Source organism: Zalophus californianus, chromosome 3 (assembly GCF_009762305.2).
Source record: "Zalophus californianus isolate mZalCal1 chromosome 3, mZalCal1.pri.v2, whole genome shotgun sequence".
Classification (NCBI taxonomy): Eukaryota; Metazoa; Chordata; class Mammalia; order Carnivora; family Otariidae; genus Zalophus; species Zalophus californianus.
The window spans coordinates 184,018,825-184,038,593 of NC_045597.1; the positions used below are offsets into that span (position 1 = coordinate 184,018,825).

At 41.7% G+C, this 19,769-nt stretch overlaps 1 protein-coding gene across 3 annotated transcripts in view; it reads right to left on the bottom strand.

Moving 5' to 3' along the window:
• LOC113920022 (thiamine transporter 2-like) overlaps positions 1–19,769 on the bottom strand; it is a 42,644-nt gene that overhangs the window by 19,391 nt on the left and 3,484 nt on the right. For all 3 annotated transcript variants that reach the window (XM_027590132.2, XM_027590135.2, XM_027590134.2), the window contains exons 2-3: positions 3,740–3,900; positions 732–1,557 (exon numbers count right to left, since the gene is read on the bottom strand). In XM_027590132.2, the coding sequence (XP_027445933.2) occupies positions 732–1,557; positions 3,740–3,889 (976 nt within the window). In that variant the 5' untranslated portion in view covers positions 3,890–3,900. The remainder of the gene's footprint in view (positions 1–731; positions 1,558–3,739; positions 3,901–19,769) is intronic.

The window sequence follows — 19,769 nt, forward strand, 5'->3', positions numbered from 1 at the left end:
CCTGGGATCAAGCCCCACATCGGACTCCCTGCTCCGCGGGAAGCCTGCTTCTCCCTCTCCCACTCCTGCTGCTTGTGTTCCCTCTCTCACTGTGTCTCTCTCTCTGCGAAATAAATAAATAAAATCTTAAAAAAAAATAAAAATGCTGGTCAGAAATCCACCACATTGATTTCAAGATCTGTAGTCTATAAAGGGTCAGAGAGTAAATATTTTAGGCTTGCAGACCACATAATCTTCCTTGTTTTTATTTGGTTGCTTGCCTGGATTTATTATTTTTACGACCCTTGTCATATATTATTTTTTCCCCTTACAACCCCTTAAAAATGTAAAAACTATTAGCTCTGGTGGGCCATGGGCCATCATTTGCCCACCCCTATTAATGGTTTGCAAACCATAGTTTAACAACTAGAGTTACAGAGCAGTTAGAGAGGAAAGTTGATTTGGTAGGTTAACCTTAAGCCACTCAACTCTTTATGGACAAACCATTTTCGGCCAGTGGGACACATTTGCAGTCCCTGTTTTTAGGGGTGGATAAAAATTTATTTTCCATGGATTGCCTTGTCAATCATTCCTTATATTCATTGTCTCTTTTAGATTTGGGGTAAAAACTCTTTTCTTTTTCAGAGTATTTGGTATTCAGTATTGAAATCACTACAACCAATCTATCTAAGACTATGATTTGGAAGAATATATTTCTTGCACATTGAAAAGATAAAGTCTGGTATACTGACCTCCAAAGGTTGCAATAGCTTCTACTGCCCCATTATAGATTGTAGAACTCTGGGACGGTGCCTTGTAATCCCACAGGATTTGAACATAGTTCAAAACCTGGTTAAAACCTGCTGTGGAGAAGGCCCACCACAGGGACCAGTAGAAAAGTCGCTTGGAGGAGTAGCACTCCTTCAAATCTTGGAACCACTGTACAAAAACACTCAACGCTACATTTTTTGGCATCGGGCCGCTCGACGGACCACCATCCAGGTTCCCTGAAATGGTGGCTATTTCTGAAGTGGGTTTCTCTCCGCCGCCTGCTGTGTTAACTTTGTAAGGTGCATCTGATGCCGCGTTTTTGTTCGGTGGCTTCTGTACTTCTTTGCCGGATTTGGCATGAAAAAACATGCTCTTCTTAGGCATTGGTAGGAAAAGTGACAAAAGAAAGGCCACCGAGACGGAGACCAAGGATATGACGTTGAGGTAAAAGTACGATAGACTGGCCAGGGACACCAGGAGCTGGGCCAGCACCGAGGCCGCCGTGTAGGCCACCAGCGTGATGCTCCTGCAGTAGCTGCTCACTTTCTGGTAGTGCTCGGGGCTGACCACGCTGTAAATGTAGGCATAGTAGGCCACCTCGGTGGCGGAGACCATGCCATAGAAGAACTCCAGCACCTGCATGGCCTTCACTCCCTGGCCAAATACAAGCAGCAGCCAGGTGATGATGAGGCTGATCCCTTGCAGGATGATGACTGGCTTGTAGCGGACATAATCGGTAAGGATGAACACGGGGAGAAGCAGCACCAGGTAAGAGTATGTCCAAATTGGAAAGATCTCATTGGTGATCTGTGAGGTTAAATGGGGAGGGTGTGAGGACAAAAGCACCAGAAGTGCAACACACCATAGATCTCTGACATATATATTATTCAGATGACATGTATCCATCCTAAGACATTGCTTGGCCCATGTCAATTGGATACTTCACACGAGTTTCTGACAATACAATGGAAAGCCATAGGAAACTGAAATTCAAGGAAACAAAGTGCCAAAATCATGGATATTCATAACATGTGGGCTCCCTCCTCCAAGTATAAAGAAAGAGCAGTTATTGTTCTTAGTTATCTACTTCTTACCTTTTTATTTTTTTTAAAGATTTTTTTTATTTATCCATTTGTCAGAGAGAGAGAGAGAGAGAGAGCACAAGCAGAGGGAGAAGCAGGCTCCCTGCTGAGCAAGGAGCCCGATGCGGGACTCGATCCCAGGACCCCGAGATCATGACCTGAGCCGAAGGCAGACGCTTAACTGACTGAGCCACCCAGGCATCCCTGCTTCTTACATTTTTAAAATGGAATATCATCTGCATAAGGCACTGAGGCTGGGAAAAGAGGCCGTAATGCGTATGTTAGGCTTCTCAGCTTCCGCAGGGCAGTGTAGGGCTGCTCACATGCTGTTGCCTGTTCTTTTAAAATAGTTGACTCTTCTTCAATAAGGTTAAAAAGAATGTTTCAGTACTGGCAGAACCTGACCATATTTACCTTTGATCCACATCAGTATGTAAAATGTAGAGACCATCAAGAGATCATCTGAGTGATCAGGAACACATAGGACAAATGACCAGTTCAAGACCAAATATCAGAAGAAGGAATGCCAGTTTGTCTTCTGTTTTTCTGCATTCTTGGCCTTACTTTCTTGGGCTGCTTTGGAAGAGCCATGAGAAATCGCTTAGTGCGTTGGTTCTTGTTTAAGTCAGCTTTGGCCATGGTTTTCCAGAAAACACTGGCGGTATCGGCAAATCATCTGAACCCATCAACAGTACATAATTATTTTAGCTTCTATAAGCGGAATCTAGTGGGTAGAAGATGTGTAAAGAAGGTTGGGGTAGAACCTCTTAAATCCCTCTCAAATCCCAGAGTCTCGGATCACTGACATAAACCCGCCAATTTACTGAGCCCAAGAGTGTGTTTTGACCTAATCTGTGCCTGACTCCTTGAGTTCTCAGGTCACCTTTTACCTACGTATTCTTACAGTTTGGTAGAACTTCATTCTGGCTTTTCCCGACATTACGTGTAGTCACTAATCTGGGAAAAGCTATGTTCCAGATCTGTTTTTTGTGACTGTCTCTGGACTCTAAACCCAGTCCATGGCTATCTCTCAGCCAAACCTGTTTGCTCCTACCAGCATTCAAGATTGGCATGTGCCTTTTTTATCGGGAGGGAAAATGGTGGATTGGTTTAGAGGGAAGAGTTTCCTTGGTGTCCGGGAGGGACATGAGGATGTTTTCCGGGAGAGGGAGACCAAGGGGGATACAATTGTTATGCCCCATTTGCTGAATAACCAGCCCATAAAATGGGTGTGGCATTTTTTTCCTAAGGAAATTGAATCGATACAGTGCTTTGTCTGATCTTGTTATTGTTCAGTGACTAAAGTGGCAGGTCTCAAATTTTAGCATGTAGCCAATTCACCTGGAGGGTTTGTTAAAAACCAGACATTGAGACTCAGTAGATCTGGGGCAGGGCCTGAAAATGTACATTTCTAACAAGTTCCCAGGTGATGCTCTTGCACTGGTCCACGGACCACACTTTGAGAACCACTGACTCATTGGCTCCTTAGGATTATTTCCTATGACCTGACTAAAAACTACCCATGGCCTTAATGTTTATACATAAAGAGGAAGAAAATCTTCAGAGGATTTTTTCATATGCTTTTTCCTAACATTTCCCCTCCAAATCTTATACTATCCTCTAAGGTTTGTGCTTATATCTAGGTATGGCTTTGTTTTAGGTTCATGATAATAAGCAATGACATCAGGGAGTATTGTTTTTGTACAGCTGAAAGGTTGTTTTGAACTCACCCCATATGTGTGGTAAGAAAGAGTTTTATATTTTTACATGACAAATGCGCAGAAATCATTAGGGACCATTTGTTCACATTTGAGATGGTAAGAAGTGCGGATACTTAGCTCCTACCTAAGGCTTTAGACATCGGTTCTAACAAGACAAATCTAAGATAAGCACGTTAGTAAACTTACCATGCTGAGGCTTATATTTTTATCTGGTCCTGCCAAATAAGGTACGACAAATGGCTCTGATGGTTTCATCATTGAGAAAAACCCAAAGCAGCAGAGGTTTACTGTGGGAAAAACCCAGGAAGGGTTTGGTGATGTACGGCAACAATTCATGGATGGTTAAACTGTTGGAGAAAAAAGAAAAAAAAAAGCAAGTCAGAAGATTGATGGTTTCTTTTCATAAAACTTGTGTTCTCTTCCCCATGCTCCATTTGTCCTTTGGTCTTAAAAAGTGACAAAAAGAAAATTGTTGTGACAGTAAATATATATCACAGGTCAAAACACAGGGACTCAAGTCTTTGGGTTTTTTGGTTTAAAGAGAAAACTAATGGTTACTTGAAAACACTGCAGGAAGGGGGTTAAGTTTCATATCAGCTGGACTGGCGGGGTCACTGAGGAAGAAAGTACTCCCCAGTGTGTCAAGCCAGTGGGCCATGCTCTCCTCTAATCTTTTCCAGGAGAAAGAAGTCAGGGAATTTCTCCTCAGGCAGAAATCTGGGCATAAGATAAGACTGGTAGAATTTTGATCAACGTAGTTGCTGAGCAAACATCTGCTTCCTGCCCCCCATCATGAGCTTATTACCCTGTGGTGGTTGATGAACTGGAAATCCATTTTAATGAGTGCTTAAATTGGTGAATAAAATAGCCTTTGGGGAGTGAAGCTTTATAAAGCAGATAGACCCCTTCCTTTATCTAGGAATCAAACTCAAGGTGAGCCTTGGTTTAGCATAAGAAGCCTCCAGTAATTTGATTTGTCACCCACTCAGGTGATTTGACTTGTTTCTGATGCCAACCTTCAGAAGAATTACATGACATCTAGACAGTAAGGTATCATGGATGAAATTCAACAGGACTTAAAAGTATTTTTCTGAGTTGATACTTAGCTCTTGCTCTGTTCCTATTTTTCCCCACTTATGTTGCTAATACTGAAACGTGAGAACTTAAGTTCAGGAGGATAAGCCTTAAGGTTGGCTGACTGAGGGAAGACATGGGCAGCCCTTAGGAAAGCAATGGACTGCTCGGAGAGAATGTCACTCACTCAGTCATTGACCATTTCCTGCCTGAAGCTTCCCAACCCTTTTCAGCTTCTCTCCTGCCTTCTTCTATGCTTCCTCTCAGTTACAGCCCTGGCAAAGCAGTGTGGCACGACAGTAAAGGGCAGGGCTCTGGAGTCAAGAAGGTCCAAATTCTTGCTGCTCCTCACAAGCATGTAAACTTTGGCAAGTTACTGGACCTCTTTGGTACCTCAGATTTCTCATCTGTAAAATGGGAATGGTAAGACCTACCTCGTGTTGGGAAGATTACACACACTAGTACATGTTTGAACGATGCCAGTCAGTAAGCACACACTATGCATTCTGTAGAAGGCATGGCTTTGGAAGAAACTGAGGTATCGACATGCACATCTGCTTGTTAGCCTGGCAGCTCCATGGGGGCGGGGATTCATTTTTGTCACCGAATCTAGCACACAATCTTACATATCAAAGATCCCCTGGAGGGACGCCTGAGTGGCTCAGTCGGTTAAGCGGCTGCCTTCAGCTCAGGTCAGATCCCAGAGGGCTAGGATCGAGTCCCACATGCGGCTCCTTGCTACGCGGGGAACCTACTTCTCCCTCTCCTGCTTCCCCTGCTTGTGCTCTCTCTCTCTCTCCCCCCCTCTCTCTGACAAATAAATAAATAAATAAAATCTCAAAGGTCTCCTGGAAATGTTTGTTCAAAGTACAGCCATTGGGCCAAACACGGTTTTCTAACTGACCAGAATAGTTCAAATAATAATAAGGAGATATTTCCCAAGTGTTCTAGTTCTCCAGAGTGGGAACCACAAACCACTGTTTGCGTCTCAAGAATATGGAGGTTACTCTTTTCTTCCTAAAGATTTATTTATTTATTTGAGAGAAGGGAGGGGCAGGGAGAGAATCCCAGGCAGAACTCCCCCTCCTCCAACCCTGCTGAGTGCGGAGCCTGACGTGGGGCTCAATTCCAGGACCCTGAGACCATGACCTGAGCCAAAACCAAGAGTCGGCCACTTAACCGACTGAGCCACCCAGGCACCCCTGGAGGTTACCCCCAAAATAGTTTTGGAATAACGAACTGAGGATTTCCTGGTGAGAAGAACACAGCATTTGCAGTTGAGCAAATTTAAATCTCGAATCCACCTTTTGAGTTGTGTGGTCCCTGGACAAGTTTCTTTCTTTTTTTTTTTTAATTTAATTTAATTTATTTATTTTTAAATTTTATTATGTTACATTAGTCACCATACAATACATCATTGGTTTTTGATGTGGTGATCCACGATCCATTGTTTTCGTACAACACCCAGTGCTCCATGCAATACGAGCCCTCCTTAATACCCATCACCGGGCTAACCCATCCCTCCACCCCCCTCCCCTCTAAAACCTTGTTTGTTTCTCAGAGTCCACAGTCTCTCATGGTTCATCTCTCCCTCCGATTCCCCCCCTCATTTTCCCCTTCCTTCTCCTAATGTCCTCCATGCTATTCCTTATGTGAATCCATATGATAATTGACTTTCTCTGCTTGACTTATTTCACTTAGCATAGTCTCCTCCAGTCCCATCCATGTTGATGTAAAAGTTGGGTATTCATCCTTTCTGGTGGCTGAGTAATAGTCCATTGTATACATGGACCACATCTTCTTTATCCATTTGTCTGTTGAAGGGCATCTCGGCTCCTTCCACAGTTTGGCTATTGTGGACATTGCTGCTATGAACATTGGGGTGCATATGGCCCTTCTTTTCCCTACATCTGTGTCTTTGAGGTAAATACCCAGTAGTGCAATTGCTGGGTCATAGGGTAGCTCTATTTTTAAATTTTTGAGGAACCTCCACACTGTTTTCCAAAGTACCTGTACCAACCTGCATTCCCACCAACAGTGCAAGAGTGTTCCCCTTTCTCCACAACCTCTCCAACATTTGTTGTTTCTTTCCCTGTCCTGGACACGTTTCTTAATGGGCTGAGGCCTCAGTTGTCCTCACCTGGGCAGGTGGGGAACTTCCATTCCACCCACCCCAGATGTTGGCAGCCAGTTCGTCAAAGGCTGTTGAACTCAAAATGAGTGGATTGGTTGGTCTGACTAGAATATGGAATCCGTTACCACCACAATGGGAAGATTCACATGACAAGTGATCATGTGGAGAAAGAGCTACAACAAATCCTCTTGAATGTGAAATCGGGACTACTGCTGTGAGGATGGGCTCCAAGTTGGCCCCCTGCTGGCACCCTCCCTTATTGCAAAGGGACAGTGTGTTTTTATTTTCTCTGCCTGCATTGCCCCTCTGAATTGAACGACTTTCCTTATGGCCTGTGGAAAACTAATGGCTCCCTGGGAAGAACTTTGAAAACACAAGGCATACACTATTCCCTGATATGTGGTCTCCACTGAGATTGAAGGGAGCGAAGAACCCAACATGATAGATGCAAACATTCCTTCCTTAGACCTCTTTTTCTAATTCTAAGGCATTTCCCCCCTTTTAAAATTAATGGTGGAGTTATAGCTTTAAAAAGAGACAAATACTGAATTTACAATCTCAGGTTACCCTAGGGGTGTGATTGTTAATAGTTCAAGCAGGTGATAATTCTTAGTTGATTTTTAACCTGTTGCTCCAAAGGTCATTGGAAATCAGTTAACATGTTACCAAACAAATGCTCTGATTTGCTCTTAGTTATGTCAAAGTGCAAATTTCTAGTCTTCCGGAGGAGGACACTGGGTACATTGAACACAGTGGGCTTCTGGTGCAGGACACAGATCTATCCCAGGTGCTTCAGGTGGGGAGTTCTGCAGCTTCGGGGCCCTCGCTGTTTGAGGGGCAAGTGCGCTGCCATGAGTGGGCGGGCACTTAATAAGTATCCCAGCTCTTACCGTGATGTAGACCGTCTGATAGATGTTTTTTTTTTCTGTTGTACTTAACATAGCTGGCTGAACTTACCCAAATTCCTTTGCCTCTCTGAGTCCCACTGATTAAAAGAAGGCAACAGTGATCTACTTTATTATTTGTGAGGAATAAATGAGGTCAACAGGAGAAGACTCGGGGCACTGGCTAACAATAAATACCAGTGTCTTTCCCTGGTCTCTCTTTGAGACTCTGGTCTAGTCCCAGTGACCCAGGAAATCGCACCACCAATGAATCACTGATAAAGTAACAGCTCATAATGTTAGACTCAGCTAAGCTGAATTGTTGATCATCAGTACACAATGTGGGAATAATTTCAAAATTAATTTGAGAGAATAAGAAGACACCAAAAGAGTAAGTTTACAGTTTAAGATCACATGGAAAACTATTTCTTTAAGGACTTAAATTGTCTGAAAGCCCTTTATAAATACTAATTACATATGAGAGATCATAAATCATACTTATTTGCCTTTTAATCAGACCTTTATGGTCTGCCATAAAGGGAACATTTGATCAGTTTAGTTACAAAATACATGCTGTCCACACCTATACTTCTCTATTTAGATGTTTTACTAAATTTACTTAGATTCTTCTCTAAATTAGTGAACATTTACTGTACATACTTTTTAAAGAATTAAAAGAATATGATCTCTATATTCCAGCTCACCATGACTCAGTATTAAAAGTATGTTTTTTTTTTTAATCTAGATGACTTAAATCAGCTTTCCATGTCAACATTTTCCATCTGAACCTTGCTTTGCCCTTTCTAACTAGCTGTGTTGGTTAATACACACTGACCACGAAATGCTCCTTATTTTTAATGGTGATTAGACAGATTTCTTTCTATTTGACTTTCAGCGGTCACATCACTCCTTTTGCTATTTGGATGTTATCAAATAGGGAAATAGGGACTCATTTCAACGGCATGGTTCCCTTTCACCCAGGACATCACAAGGATTAATGGATTGTTGATACCAATTTTGGTACTGGTGAGTATGTGGTGCTGTAACAAACACGTAAAAACATGGAAGTGGCTTAGGAACTGGAAAATGGGTAGAGGCTGGAAGAATTTTGAGGTACAAGTTCTACTCTCTTTGATAGAAAAAAATTTAGAATGCCTCGAAGAGTTTGTTGGTAGAAATATTGCCGTTAAGTGCAATTCTGTTGAGGGCTCAGAAAGAAGAAATGAGTGCTACAGAGAAAGTGTCTATTGTCTTAGAGAAGACATATTTCATTAGGAACAGAATGTTGTTAGAAATATGAATGATAAAGGTGCTTCTGGTGATGTCTTAGATGGGAAGGAGAAACATGTTATTAGACACTGGAGGAAAGGTGATTTTGTTCTAAAATGGCAAAGAACGTGGTTGAATTACATTTTGTTGTTGGAAAGAGAGTAGAACTTGTAAGCGATGAATCTTGCTTGGAGATACTTTGCTTGGAGAGTTCCAAGCAGTGTCGAAGGTGCTGTCTGGCTTCTCCTTGCTACTTATAATAAAATGTGAGAGAAAGGAAAGAAATCAAGGAAAGAACTCCAAAGCAAAAAGGAACCAGCGCTCAATGACTTGGAAGATTCTGAGCACGACTAGATAGCATATATAATAAACAGTGCCAACAGTGTGGCTGGGCCATCGTTTGCTAAAGAGCTCAGGTGTGTGGCTGATGGATCCAATCAACCATCTAAGCAGAAGCCAGGGATGGAGATGGGGTTATCCTGGAAAGCTCCATGGAGGACCCTCTAGTCTGATGGTTTGGACCTCTGTGAATTGCACGGGAGTCTGATGGGTCTTTGAGAATTTTATATCAGCAGAATCACTACCAGCCTGGCTTAACAGGGGCAGAGGCGGCATGAAACGAAAAAAGAATGAGTCTGAGGGCAGAGGCACAGATGCAGAAGTTTGGGCTGATGAGACCCCCTCAGGCCAACAGGGTGAGGCTGCCATTCTCTCAGGCCCAGAGGACAGAACATCCAGCCGCACGGAATTATTCTCAGGCTTTGAAATCTAATGAAACTTGCCTTGCTAGTTTTTAAGACAGTCCCTTTACCCCTTTTTTTCCTTCCAATTTCTCCTATTTGGAATGAGAATGTCTACCCTATGCCATGATAATTGTATTTTATAAGCAGATACCTTGCTTTCTGGTTCACAGATGGAGGGGAATTTTTTTTTAAATTTTTTTATTGTTATGTTGATCACCATACATTACATCATTAGTTTTTGATGTAGTGTTCCATGATTCATTGTTTGTGCATAACACCCAGTGCTCCACGCAGAATGTGCCCTCTTTAATACCCATCACCAGGCTAACCCATCCCCCCACCCCCTCCCCTCTAGAACCCTCAGTTTGTTTTTCAGAGTCCATCGTCTCTCATGGTTCGTCTCCCCCTCAGATGGAGGGGAATTTTACCAAAGGATGAATCATAACGTAGGTCTCACCCATAGTGATTTATATGATTTAGACAATGAAATTCGGGACTCTGAAGTGATGATATTTAGATGAGAGCCTGGATTTAGAGCCTGGGATGGTTCAGATGTTTGGGAATGTTTGGAATGGGGTGAATATAATTGTGCATGTGGGGAGGATGTGAATTTTGGGAGGCCAGAAGGGGGACTGTTATGGGTTGAATTGTGTCCCCTCCCCCAAAAAATATGTTGAAATCCTAATTCCCAGTACCTCAAAATGGAACTTACTTGGAAACAGGGTTGTTGTAGATATAATTAGTTAAGATGAGGTCATCCTAGAGTAGGGTGGGCCTTTATTCCGATATGACTGAGATGCTTATAAGGAGAGACACAGATACAAAGACCCACAGGGAGAAGGTGACAATATGCCAACAAAGGAAAAGATTGGAATGATGCATCTACAAACCAAGGAAGAGTAAGGATTGCCAGCAAACACCATAGGTTGGCAGAGGCAAGGAAGACTCTTCCCTACAGCTTTCAGAAGGAGAAGGGTCTTATTGACACCTTAGTTCTAGACTTCTAATCCCCAGAACTATGAGAGAGGCAATAAATTCCTGATGTTTGAAACCACCCAGTTTTGTGCTTTGGTACAGCCACCCTAGGAAGCTGATATTGATTCTAATACACCTAATTTGAATTTTTCACATTTCAATTCAATTAATTAACATATAGTGTATTATTAATTTCAGAGGTAGAGTTCAACGCTTCATCAGTTGCATATAACACGCAGTGCTCATCACATCACGTGCCCTCCTTAATGCCCATCACCCAGTTACCCCATGTCCCCATCCACCACCCCTCCAGCAACCCTCAGTTTGTCCCCTAGAGTTAAGAGTCTTTTGTGGTTAGTCTCCCTTTTTGTTTTCGTCTTATTTTATTTTTCCCTCCCTTCCCCTTGTAATTTAAATTTTTGATAATTTGGACAAAATGTATGATATATTACACATTTAAAATTTTTTGTTAAATATATTCTATCCTGGATTTCCTTGTATTCATACTTTCATTATTGTTAACCATAAATAGAATAAGTGAGTCTTTATTTACATATTGAGTGAAATTTCCCAGTTCGTTTTGTAGCTACCTATAAGTATCTTCAGCTAGGTAATAAACTGGTTATACTCCATATGGTGGTGGTTTCAAAAAACTGAAGTGTTCTCATCATATATGAATTGCAGGAATGATAAAGGAGTGCCTCACTCTTTTAGGGTCACCCGTCTAAGCAGACTGTAATTTTAAATAAAAATTTGTAAATTTCCTTCACGCTTAGTCATTACTCATAAGTTATTGACTTTCCCGCTGAGATACTGATGTTTATAGTGTTTGTAATGACGGCACTCCTTTTTACTGGGTCTGTTTTCCTTATCAAGTTATCAAATTTTATAAACAAGTGTTTCTAAACTTGAAGGTGTCTTAAAGGCAAAGAAGGTGTTTTTTATACAGGAAGCTGATGTTCCCAGGGCCCCTTTGGTTGGGTTTGTGCTTTCAGCCAACAGAGCCCTCATTCACCCGAAGTAGTCAGGAAGCCTTTGGGGAAGGAAGAAGAAAGAAAGGAAAGAAGAAAGCCAGTTTTGTTGTCGTTGTAGTAAAACTGCTCTAACCCATTCACGCACCCGTATTTGGTCTGCCTGGTCTGAACAGAGCATAAATTCAGCATGGCGGGCAGGAAAAAGACTTGTGATGGAAATACAATCTTGTGTATGTATTAAACACAGGCTAGAGCTACAGGGTTTTCACCACTACTTCACGAGCAAACCCTATGTTTTACGATGGGCATTACCATTACAGAAATTTTCTTTTAAAGAAAAGATGACCAGGTTCATTCTAGAACCTGCTTTTGTCATTCATGGCAATGCTACAGATAAATGGGGTCCAGTGGTATTGTTGGAATGGATATAACTCATATTGAGTCTGAAAGAATGGCAGAAAGTGAAAATTGCTGAACGAATCCTAGGTAGAGAAACTCCTCTGTGAATTTGTGGTTGTCAACAGGCTGTTCCAAGTTCTTTTTTTTTTCTTAATTGAAAGCAACATGGTACTCCCACCTGTGGGTGATGGGCTGAGTTCTGATTTTCTTCTCATCTGGAGAAGGTGTTTAAACACCGACTGTTGGGTCTCTTCCCCACTTACTGATTCAGCAGGTCTTGGTGGGGAGGGGTTGAGACTGAGAATTTTCATTTCTTTTTTTTTAAATTTTTAATTGTTATGTTAATCACCATACATTACATCATTAGTTTTTGATGTAGTGTTCCATGATTCATTGTTTGTGCATAACACCCAGTGCTCCATGCAGTATGTGCCCTCTTCAATACCCATCACCAGGCTAACCCATCCCCCCACCCCCCTCCCCTCTAGAACCCTCAGTTTGTTTCTCAGAGTCTATCGTCTCTCATGGTTCGTCTCCCCCTCTGATTTCCCCCCTTCATTCTTCCCTTCCTGCTATCTTCTTTTTTTTTTCTTAACATATATTGCATTATTTGTTTCAGAAGTACAAATCTATGATTCAACAGTCTTGCACAATTCACAGCGCTCGCCATAGCACATACCCTCCCCCATGTCTATCACCCAGCCACCCCACGCCTCCCACCCACCCCCACTCCAGCAACCCTCAGTTTGTTTCCTGAGATTAAGAATTCCTCATATCAGTGAGGTCATATGATACATGTCTTTCTCTGATTGACTTATTTCACTCAGCATAACACCCTCCTGTTCCAACCACGTCATTGCAAATGGCAAGATCTCATTCCTTTTGATGGCTGCATAATATTCCATTGTGTATATATACCACTTCTTCTTTATCCATTCATCTGTCGATGGACATCTTGGCTCTTTCCATAGTTCGGCTATTGTGGACATTGCTGCTATAAACATCGGGTTGCACGTACCCCTTCAGGTCCCTACATTTGTGTCTTTGGGGTAAATACCTAGTAGTGCAATTGCTAGGTCGTATGGTAGCTCTATTTTCAACTGTTTGAAGAACCTCCATACTGTTTTCCAGAGTGGCTGCACCAGCTTGCATTCCCACCAAGAGTGTAGGAGGGTTCCCCTTTCTCCACATCCCTGCCAACATCTGTCGTTTCCTGACTTGTTAATTTTAGCCATTCTGACTGGTGTGAGGTAATATCTCATTGAGGTTTTGATTTGGATTTCCCTGATGCCGAGCCATGTTGAGCACTTTTTCACGTGTCTGTGGCCATTTGAATGTCTTCTTTGGAAAAATGTCTGTTCATGTATTCTGCCCATTTCTTGATTAGATTATTTGTTCTTTGGGTGTTGAGTTTGATAAGTTCTTTATAGATTTTGGCTACTAGCCTTTTATCTGATATGTCATTTGCAAATATCTTCTCCCATTCTGTCGGTTGTCTTTCGGTTTTGTTGACTGTTTCTTTTGCTTTGCAAAAGCTTTTTATCTTGATGAAGTCCCAATAGTTCATTTTTGCCCTTGCTTCCCTTGCCTTTGGCGATCTTTCTAGGAAGACGTTGCCGCAGCTGAGGTCGAAGAGGTTGCTGCCTGTGTTCTCCTTTAGGATTTTGATGGACTCCTGTCTCACATTTAGGTCTTTCAACCATTTTGAGTCTATTTTTGTGTGTGGTGTAAGGAAATGGTCCAGTTTCATTCTTCTGCATATGGCTGTCCAATTTTCCCAACACCATTTGTTGAAGAGACTGTCTTTTCCATTGTACATTCTTTCCTGCTTTGTCAAAGATTAGTTGACCATAGAGTTGAGGGTCCATTTCTGGGCTCTCTATTCTGTTCCATTGGAGAATTTTCATTTCTAACAAGTTCCCAGGCGATGCTGACTGATGGTTGGGGACCTCACTTTGAGAGTCAGCTTAGCAAACTGCAGTTAGGTGCAACTCTGAGGCTGGAAGTTTGAAAAGAGATTTCTGTAGTAGTTTTAGCTTTACTCTCTTTGAAGATTAGACACTAGAGGGCAGTGTGATCCCGGTACATGGAGACAGACAGCTGATGATGTCACATCAAATCCAAACCACTACATCAAAAACTAATGATGTACTGTATGGTGACTAACACAACATAATAAATAAAATAAAATAAAATAAAAAATAAAATAAAATAAAATAAAATAAAATAAAATAAAATAAAATAATAAAATAAAATATAAAATGAAATAAAATAAAATAAAATATAAAATAAAATAAAATAAAATAAAATAAAATAAAATAAAATAAATAAAATAATAAAATAAAAAAAATAAAAAAATCCAGACCTTTGCTTCAGCCCAGGCATCTTTGATTTTTATCTGCTTTGTTTATTGACGGTTCACGTAGGAATTTATTATTTTTTTCACATAGGAATTTACATGTAAGAAAGGTTCTACTGCCAAAAATAAATTTAAAAGTTGTTCTCTCTCCAGTCCCTTCTTTTTGAAGTCCTAGGGCCTGCTAGCTGGGCAGCAGGGGCAATGAGGTTGTGTTATTTTATGTCCCAGTATTCAGACAGCTTTAGTACTGAAAGATAAATTGGCTCCTTAGCGTCCGGTATTTATAAAGTGTTTGCAATGAACTCAAATTCTATTCATAACAGAAAGAGAGTTTTGAGACCAAATAAGTTCAGAAGCATTGGGTTAAATAAAGTTATATGAGTTTCTTTGCTGGAATGTTCCTCAGAGTCCTTATTTGTACGTTGGAAATCCTTGTGAGGAGGATGTCGAATGCAGGGCCACTACGAGTATTTGGGAAAGAAACACCAATCTGGTCCTAATTCTTCATTTTTCTAGAAGTAGAGACCAGAAGATAACATGGCTGCTGGGTAGTGACAGGACCTGTCTCTTGAGTGTGGCTCAATGTACTTGCCACGGGAAATACCTACAGACCTGCGTGCAATGACAGTGCCCACATGGGTCAAATGTGCATCCTGTTTGGGGCCGTAAGTCTTCCTAGCCCACCTGTTGGAATACTCTTCCTCCAGGTGTCTGCAGGCTGCGCCCCATACCTTCATACAGATGGTGCTCCAAGGCCCCTTTCCAGACAGGACTTCTCAGGACACCCTGTCCAAAATATTTTGTTTTGTTTTGTTTTGTCACTATTGCTTTGTCACCACTTGCTATATATTGATATGCTTATTGGTTTTTGTTCATCTCTTCCTTTTAAAACAGAAGAGCCAGAGACATCTTGGTGTCTACTATATTCATATTTAATAGGGCTCAATTAACATTTTTTGGATAAATTACCTAGTGCTAGCAAAGTATATAACCTAAGATTGATTATTGTATCAGTCAGGGCTCTCCAGAGAAATGAAATCAATAGGAGTTATATATGTTATGGGTTAAAATGGCAAAAACTAGTGTGTTTTATAAAATAGTTCTAATAGGACCCAGATAATCTAAGTGCTATATGAATTTACAGGCAAATTTCTGCTTGCATTTCTGGGCTTAAAAGTACAATATTTGACACTTTCTGGTAATAGTTTAAATTTAATGGCATTTTATTTGTATATATCCTGGTATGTTAGAGAATATTCTTACAGGCTTCAGGAAGTTTGGATTTAAATGTTATTAAGGTGATGGGTATTTATATTTATCCAAAGGCCTCTCTGAGAAGGAATTCTACCCTGGGTATTACTGCAATTAAGGTAGCTGCCTTGGAAAATACTGGCCACTTCTTTATTTCCTATCTTCCGAATCTCACAGGAGTGCCTCTCATGAGCAGACTGACCCAAAACCATACAGGGAAGCAAAGTCAAGCAGATGTCGTCCCAGGCAGGAAGGAGGAGGCCCTGAAAGGTGGCGGTGGCTGTGGGGATGACATCGAGTTGCCAACAGACAGAGAAGCACAGATATTGGTGAGGTTAACTAACTTAAGATAAAATCCACCTTCCAGAATTTGAGAAACAAGGCAGAGGATCATAGGGGAAAGGAGGGAAAAATGAAACAAGATGAAACCAGAGAGGGAGACAAACCATAAGAGACTCTTAATCTCAAGAAACAAACTGAGGGTTACTGGAGGGGAGGGGCTGGGAGGCATGGGGTGGCTGGGTGGTGGACATTGGTGAGGGTATGTGCTATGGTGAGTGCTGTGAATTGTGTAAGACTGATGAACCACACACCTGTACCCATGAAACAAATAATACATTGTATGTTAGTAAAAAATATAAAAAAAATAAAAAAATAAAATGAATAAATTAAAAAAAAATCCACTCTCTGAATAGACCTCCCCTGTTCAGCCTCACAGAGCTTATCTTCTCTCCTTGAATCACAGGGTTCCCTCCTGCTCCACGGACCATTGAAGTAATCGAGCAGGGAGTGAGGAGTGCATACGTGCGTGCATGCGTGCGTCTGTGTGTGCGTGTGAGTACATGAGTGCATGCGTGCATGCGGTCTTAGATATAAAAGAAACCCCAAAAATAGATGTGATGTGTTAAAGAACTCGTGTGTTAGGTACCCAGCTTCTGGTATTCTTAGCTGGAGCAGTGCTGTCTACAGTGAGAGATACAAGTTTCCACAAGTGCGTTCACACTCAGTTGCTAGTAACAATCAATGAGTCCTCTGGTAATTTCACTTTGAAAGGAGGTTAGATATAATGTTCAGCATGGAAGATGATGTTCCCTGGAAAAGAGTGAGTAGCCTTGGGTGGAATCTTGGCTTTTCGTGGGAGAAGAACTTTGGGAAGGATGACCTTCCAGATGTCGTCATGTTATCCACCACCCTCTCTGCCCCTTTACACGGTGCGCCAACATGAAGATTGATTTATTTGGAGACCTATTAGATTGTCCTTTTCCTCGAGGCAAAGTAAATACTGCTCCAATTTATATCAATAAAGCTCTTACTTAAGCAGAGTAGGTGGCAATAAAAATCAGAAACTGAATTACATCAATAAACAGGAATGATGACAATGACAAATATTTGCCAGGGGTTAAATTGAGATAACTGCTTTCCATTTACTTCTACTTCACAGAAAGTAGGGATTTGCTCTTCCATAAGGAATGCTTTTGGGGTTTTCTAGGTCTTTCTTGTGTAACTGATGAAATGACCATCTGAGGAGCCATAGTTGAGCCGAGAGTCATCTGTTTTCTGTGCTCCTAGAAGCCCACACTCTTCTTTCGTTCATTATATTTCTGTCTAGCCTGACCCTGGGTTGTTTGCACAACTCCATAATTGAACTTGGCGCTGCACTTCAGGTCTTTTCTTCTCCATGACTTTCATGGACCTACAGCTATTTCTACTATCCTGGAGAAGTTGAAATTCCTCTGCCCTCTGAATTTTGGTTTGAGAAGACCAGAGTCAACCTAATAGAAGAAACACAACTGCCCACTTGGTGGGGATGGGAGAAGACCCCAGCCTTCTTGGAGAGAGGAGGAGAAGAATAGGCAAAAGTGTTGGTATTGGACAAGAATATAGAAATGGAGGTGGTGATATTGAGAGAGAAGGGGGACAGAAGTTACTCCCCACAGCTAAGGACAGCAATAATGCTGCTAGTATTTCCCAGGTTCTTGAGTTCAAATACCAGCGCCATCATTTTCTAGCTGTGATTTTTGGGTGTTTACATGTGGTAGTTGACACTGTCCTTGATCTTCCACGCTGCCTCCAGACAATTATTCTCAATCCTTTGGCAGAAGATAAAAATGTTCATTTCTTTGGAACTCTCTTAACTTGACCACTTTGTCATGGTCTAGTTGCCGATATTCACTGACTTCCTCATCTCTCTTCCTGCGTCTTCCAAATCCTTGGCATCAATTCTTCATCCCAAGTCCTGCTATTATCTTACAGTTCTTCAATATCCATCTGAAATGCATCTCATCTTCCCAGTTCCTCAGTCTTCTCATTTCCAGGAACTCCTTTTTCCATTCTGTCTCAGCTCCCCATTCTCATGGCCACACCCTATTCTCTCTCTAATAAGGGATCTCGTCAACCGGCTCTATCTACAGCTACCTCTTCTTGCTTATGTCATCAGCTACCTTGACCGTACCATTCCTTAGCTCCATTGGGATGTCTCTGTTTTGCTTCCAATATCCCAGCCCTCTCCTTTCCTTCTTTCCCTTATAATTTCTACAGTAATCATACAAATGCCCTAAACTCCATTGCCTGTCCATGTTTTGGTCACATCTGTGTGGAAAAAAACCTCATCTTAAGGTTTTTTTCAGAGTACATTTTTAGCTGGTGATTTTGCATTCCTGATATTGTCTATTGGACTCAAAACTGAGTTCTCCACTAGGGCTTTCCCCTTATTTCATGGAGTTCCTAGAGTGCCCTTCCGAGAAGGGGTATTGTAATCTCCTGTATGCAATTTTCAGCTGCTACTCAGAGATCTTCTGGATTCTGATGCACCCCACCCCGAAGTTGAGGACCACTCTGATACCTCCGCACAGACTGCTTTCTCAAAAAGGGACCACCTGAGTGCCAGGTCGGCACACTGCCTGGGTTAGTGCTGCACAAGGGGTGTGTGGCAGGGCTACATGGTTTAAAAGACATATGCACACAAATATCTGAAATTCTTCAGCCCACGGAAGTCTCATCCCCTCCATACCCCCTGGAAGCCCTTGGATAGTCAAATACAACCTGTCTTCTTCTGATACCTCTTTAGTTTGAATAACCACCTGTAAATATTACTTCTAGTGACCTATTTGAATCTGGCTGTGCCTGTCTGTCCACATTTCCTGAGATTCTGAGTGCTCAGCATGTACTCCAAGTATGCAATTCTCTATCAAAACCAAATCAATTCTTCCTAACCCATACCATCAACAAGCATGTAAAAATAATACCGCTGGTAGGTGCCATTGACCCTAATACTTGCTTAGGCAGGCATTTATATGACATGTTTTCTATGCCTTGTTTTTAATCCTCTGAAAAGTTCACAAAGTAGATATTGTCTCCACTTGGCAGTTGAGAAAGCAGACATTCCGGGAGAGATAATGTGGCTGGCCAAGGGTCATGCCGTTTAGAATCCAGTTCTGTAAGGATGCAAGGCTTGAACGCTTCTTCTTCTGCCTGCTGGGTGGGGCATGCTAGTTTTGTTTCCTTCTCTCATCCCTTTCAAGTTGTCCCATGGTCTCATTTACTTTCTCCTCTGTCCTTTGCTGGCTACTCCCCAAATTAGAACTGTGTGGCATACAACTTAGGGTTGCTATGTAAAATGATGAACATTGAGGTGCATGGGTGGCGCAGTTGGTTAAACATTCGACTCTTGATTTCGGCTCAGGTCGTGGTCTCAGGGGTGTGAGATTGAGGCCCCCCTCCAACCCCGTGTCCAGCTCCCTCCTTGGCGGGGAGTCTGCTTGAGATTCTCTCTCTCTCCCTCTGCCCCCCCCCCCCATGCACATGAGCATGCTCTCTCTCTAATAAATAGATAAATCTTGAAAAAAATAAAAGGATGAACATCATTAAATGTCACGTATTACCCTAACTGATAATACATGTAGCATGCATTCTCTTTTTCTTATTGAAGTATAATTGACATCCAATATCCTATTAGTTTCAGATGTACATCATAATGATTTAATATTTTTAGACATTATGAAGTGATCCTCACAGTAAGTGTAGTTACCATCTGTCACCATACAAATTTATTATGATATTATTAATGATATTCCCTATGCTGTATAATACATTTGCATGGCTTATTTATCTTAAAACTGGAAGTTTGTACCTCTTCATCCCTTCACATGTTTTGC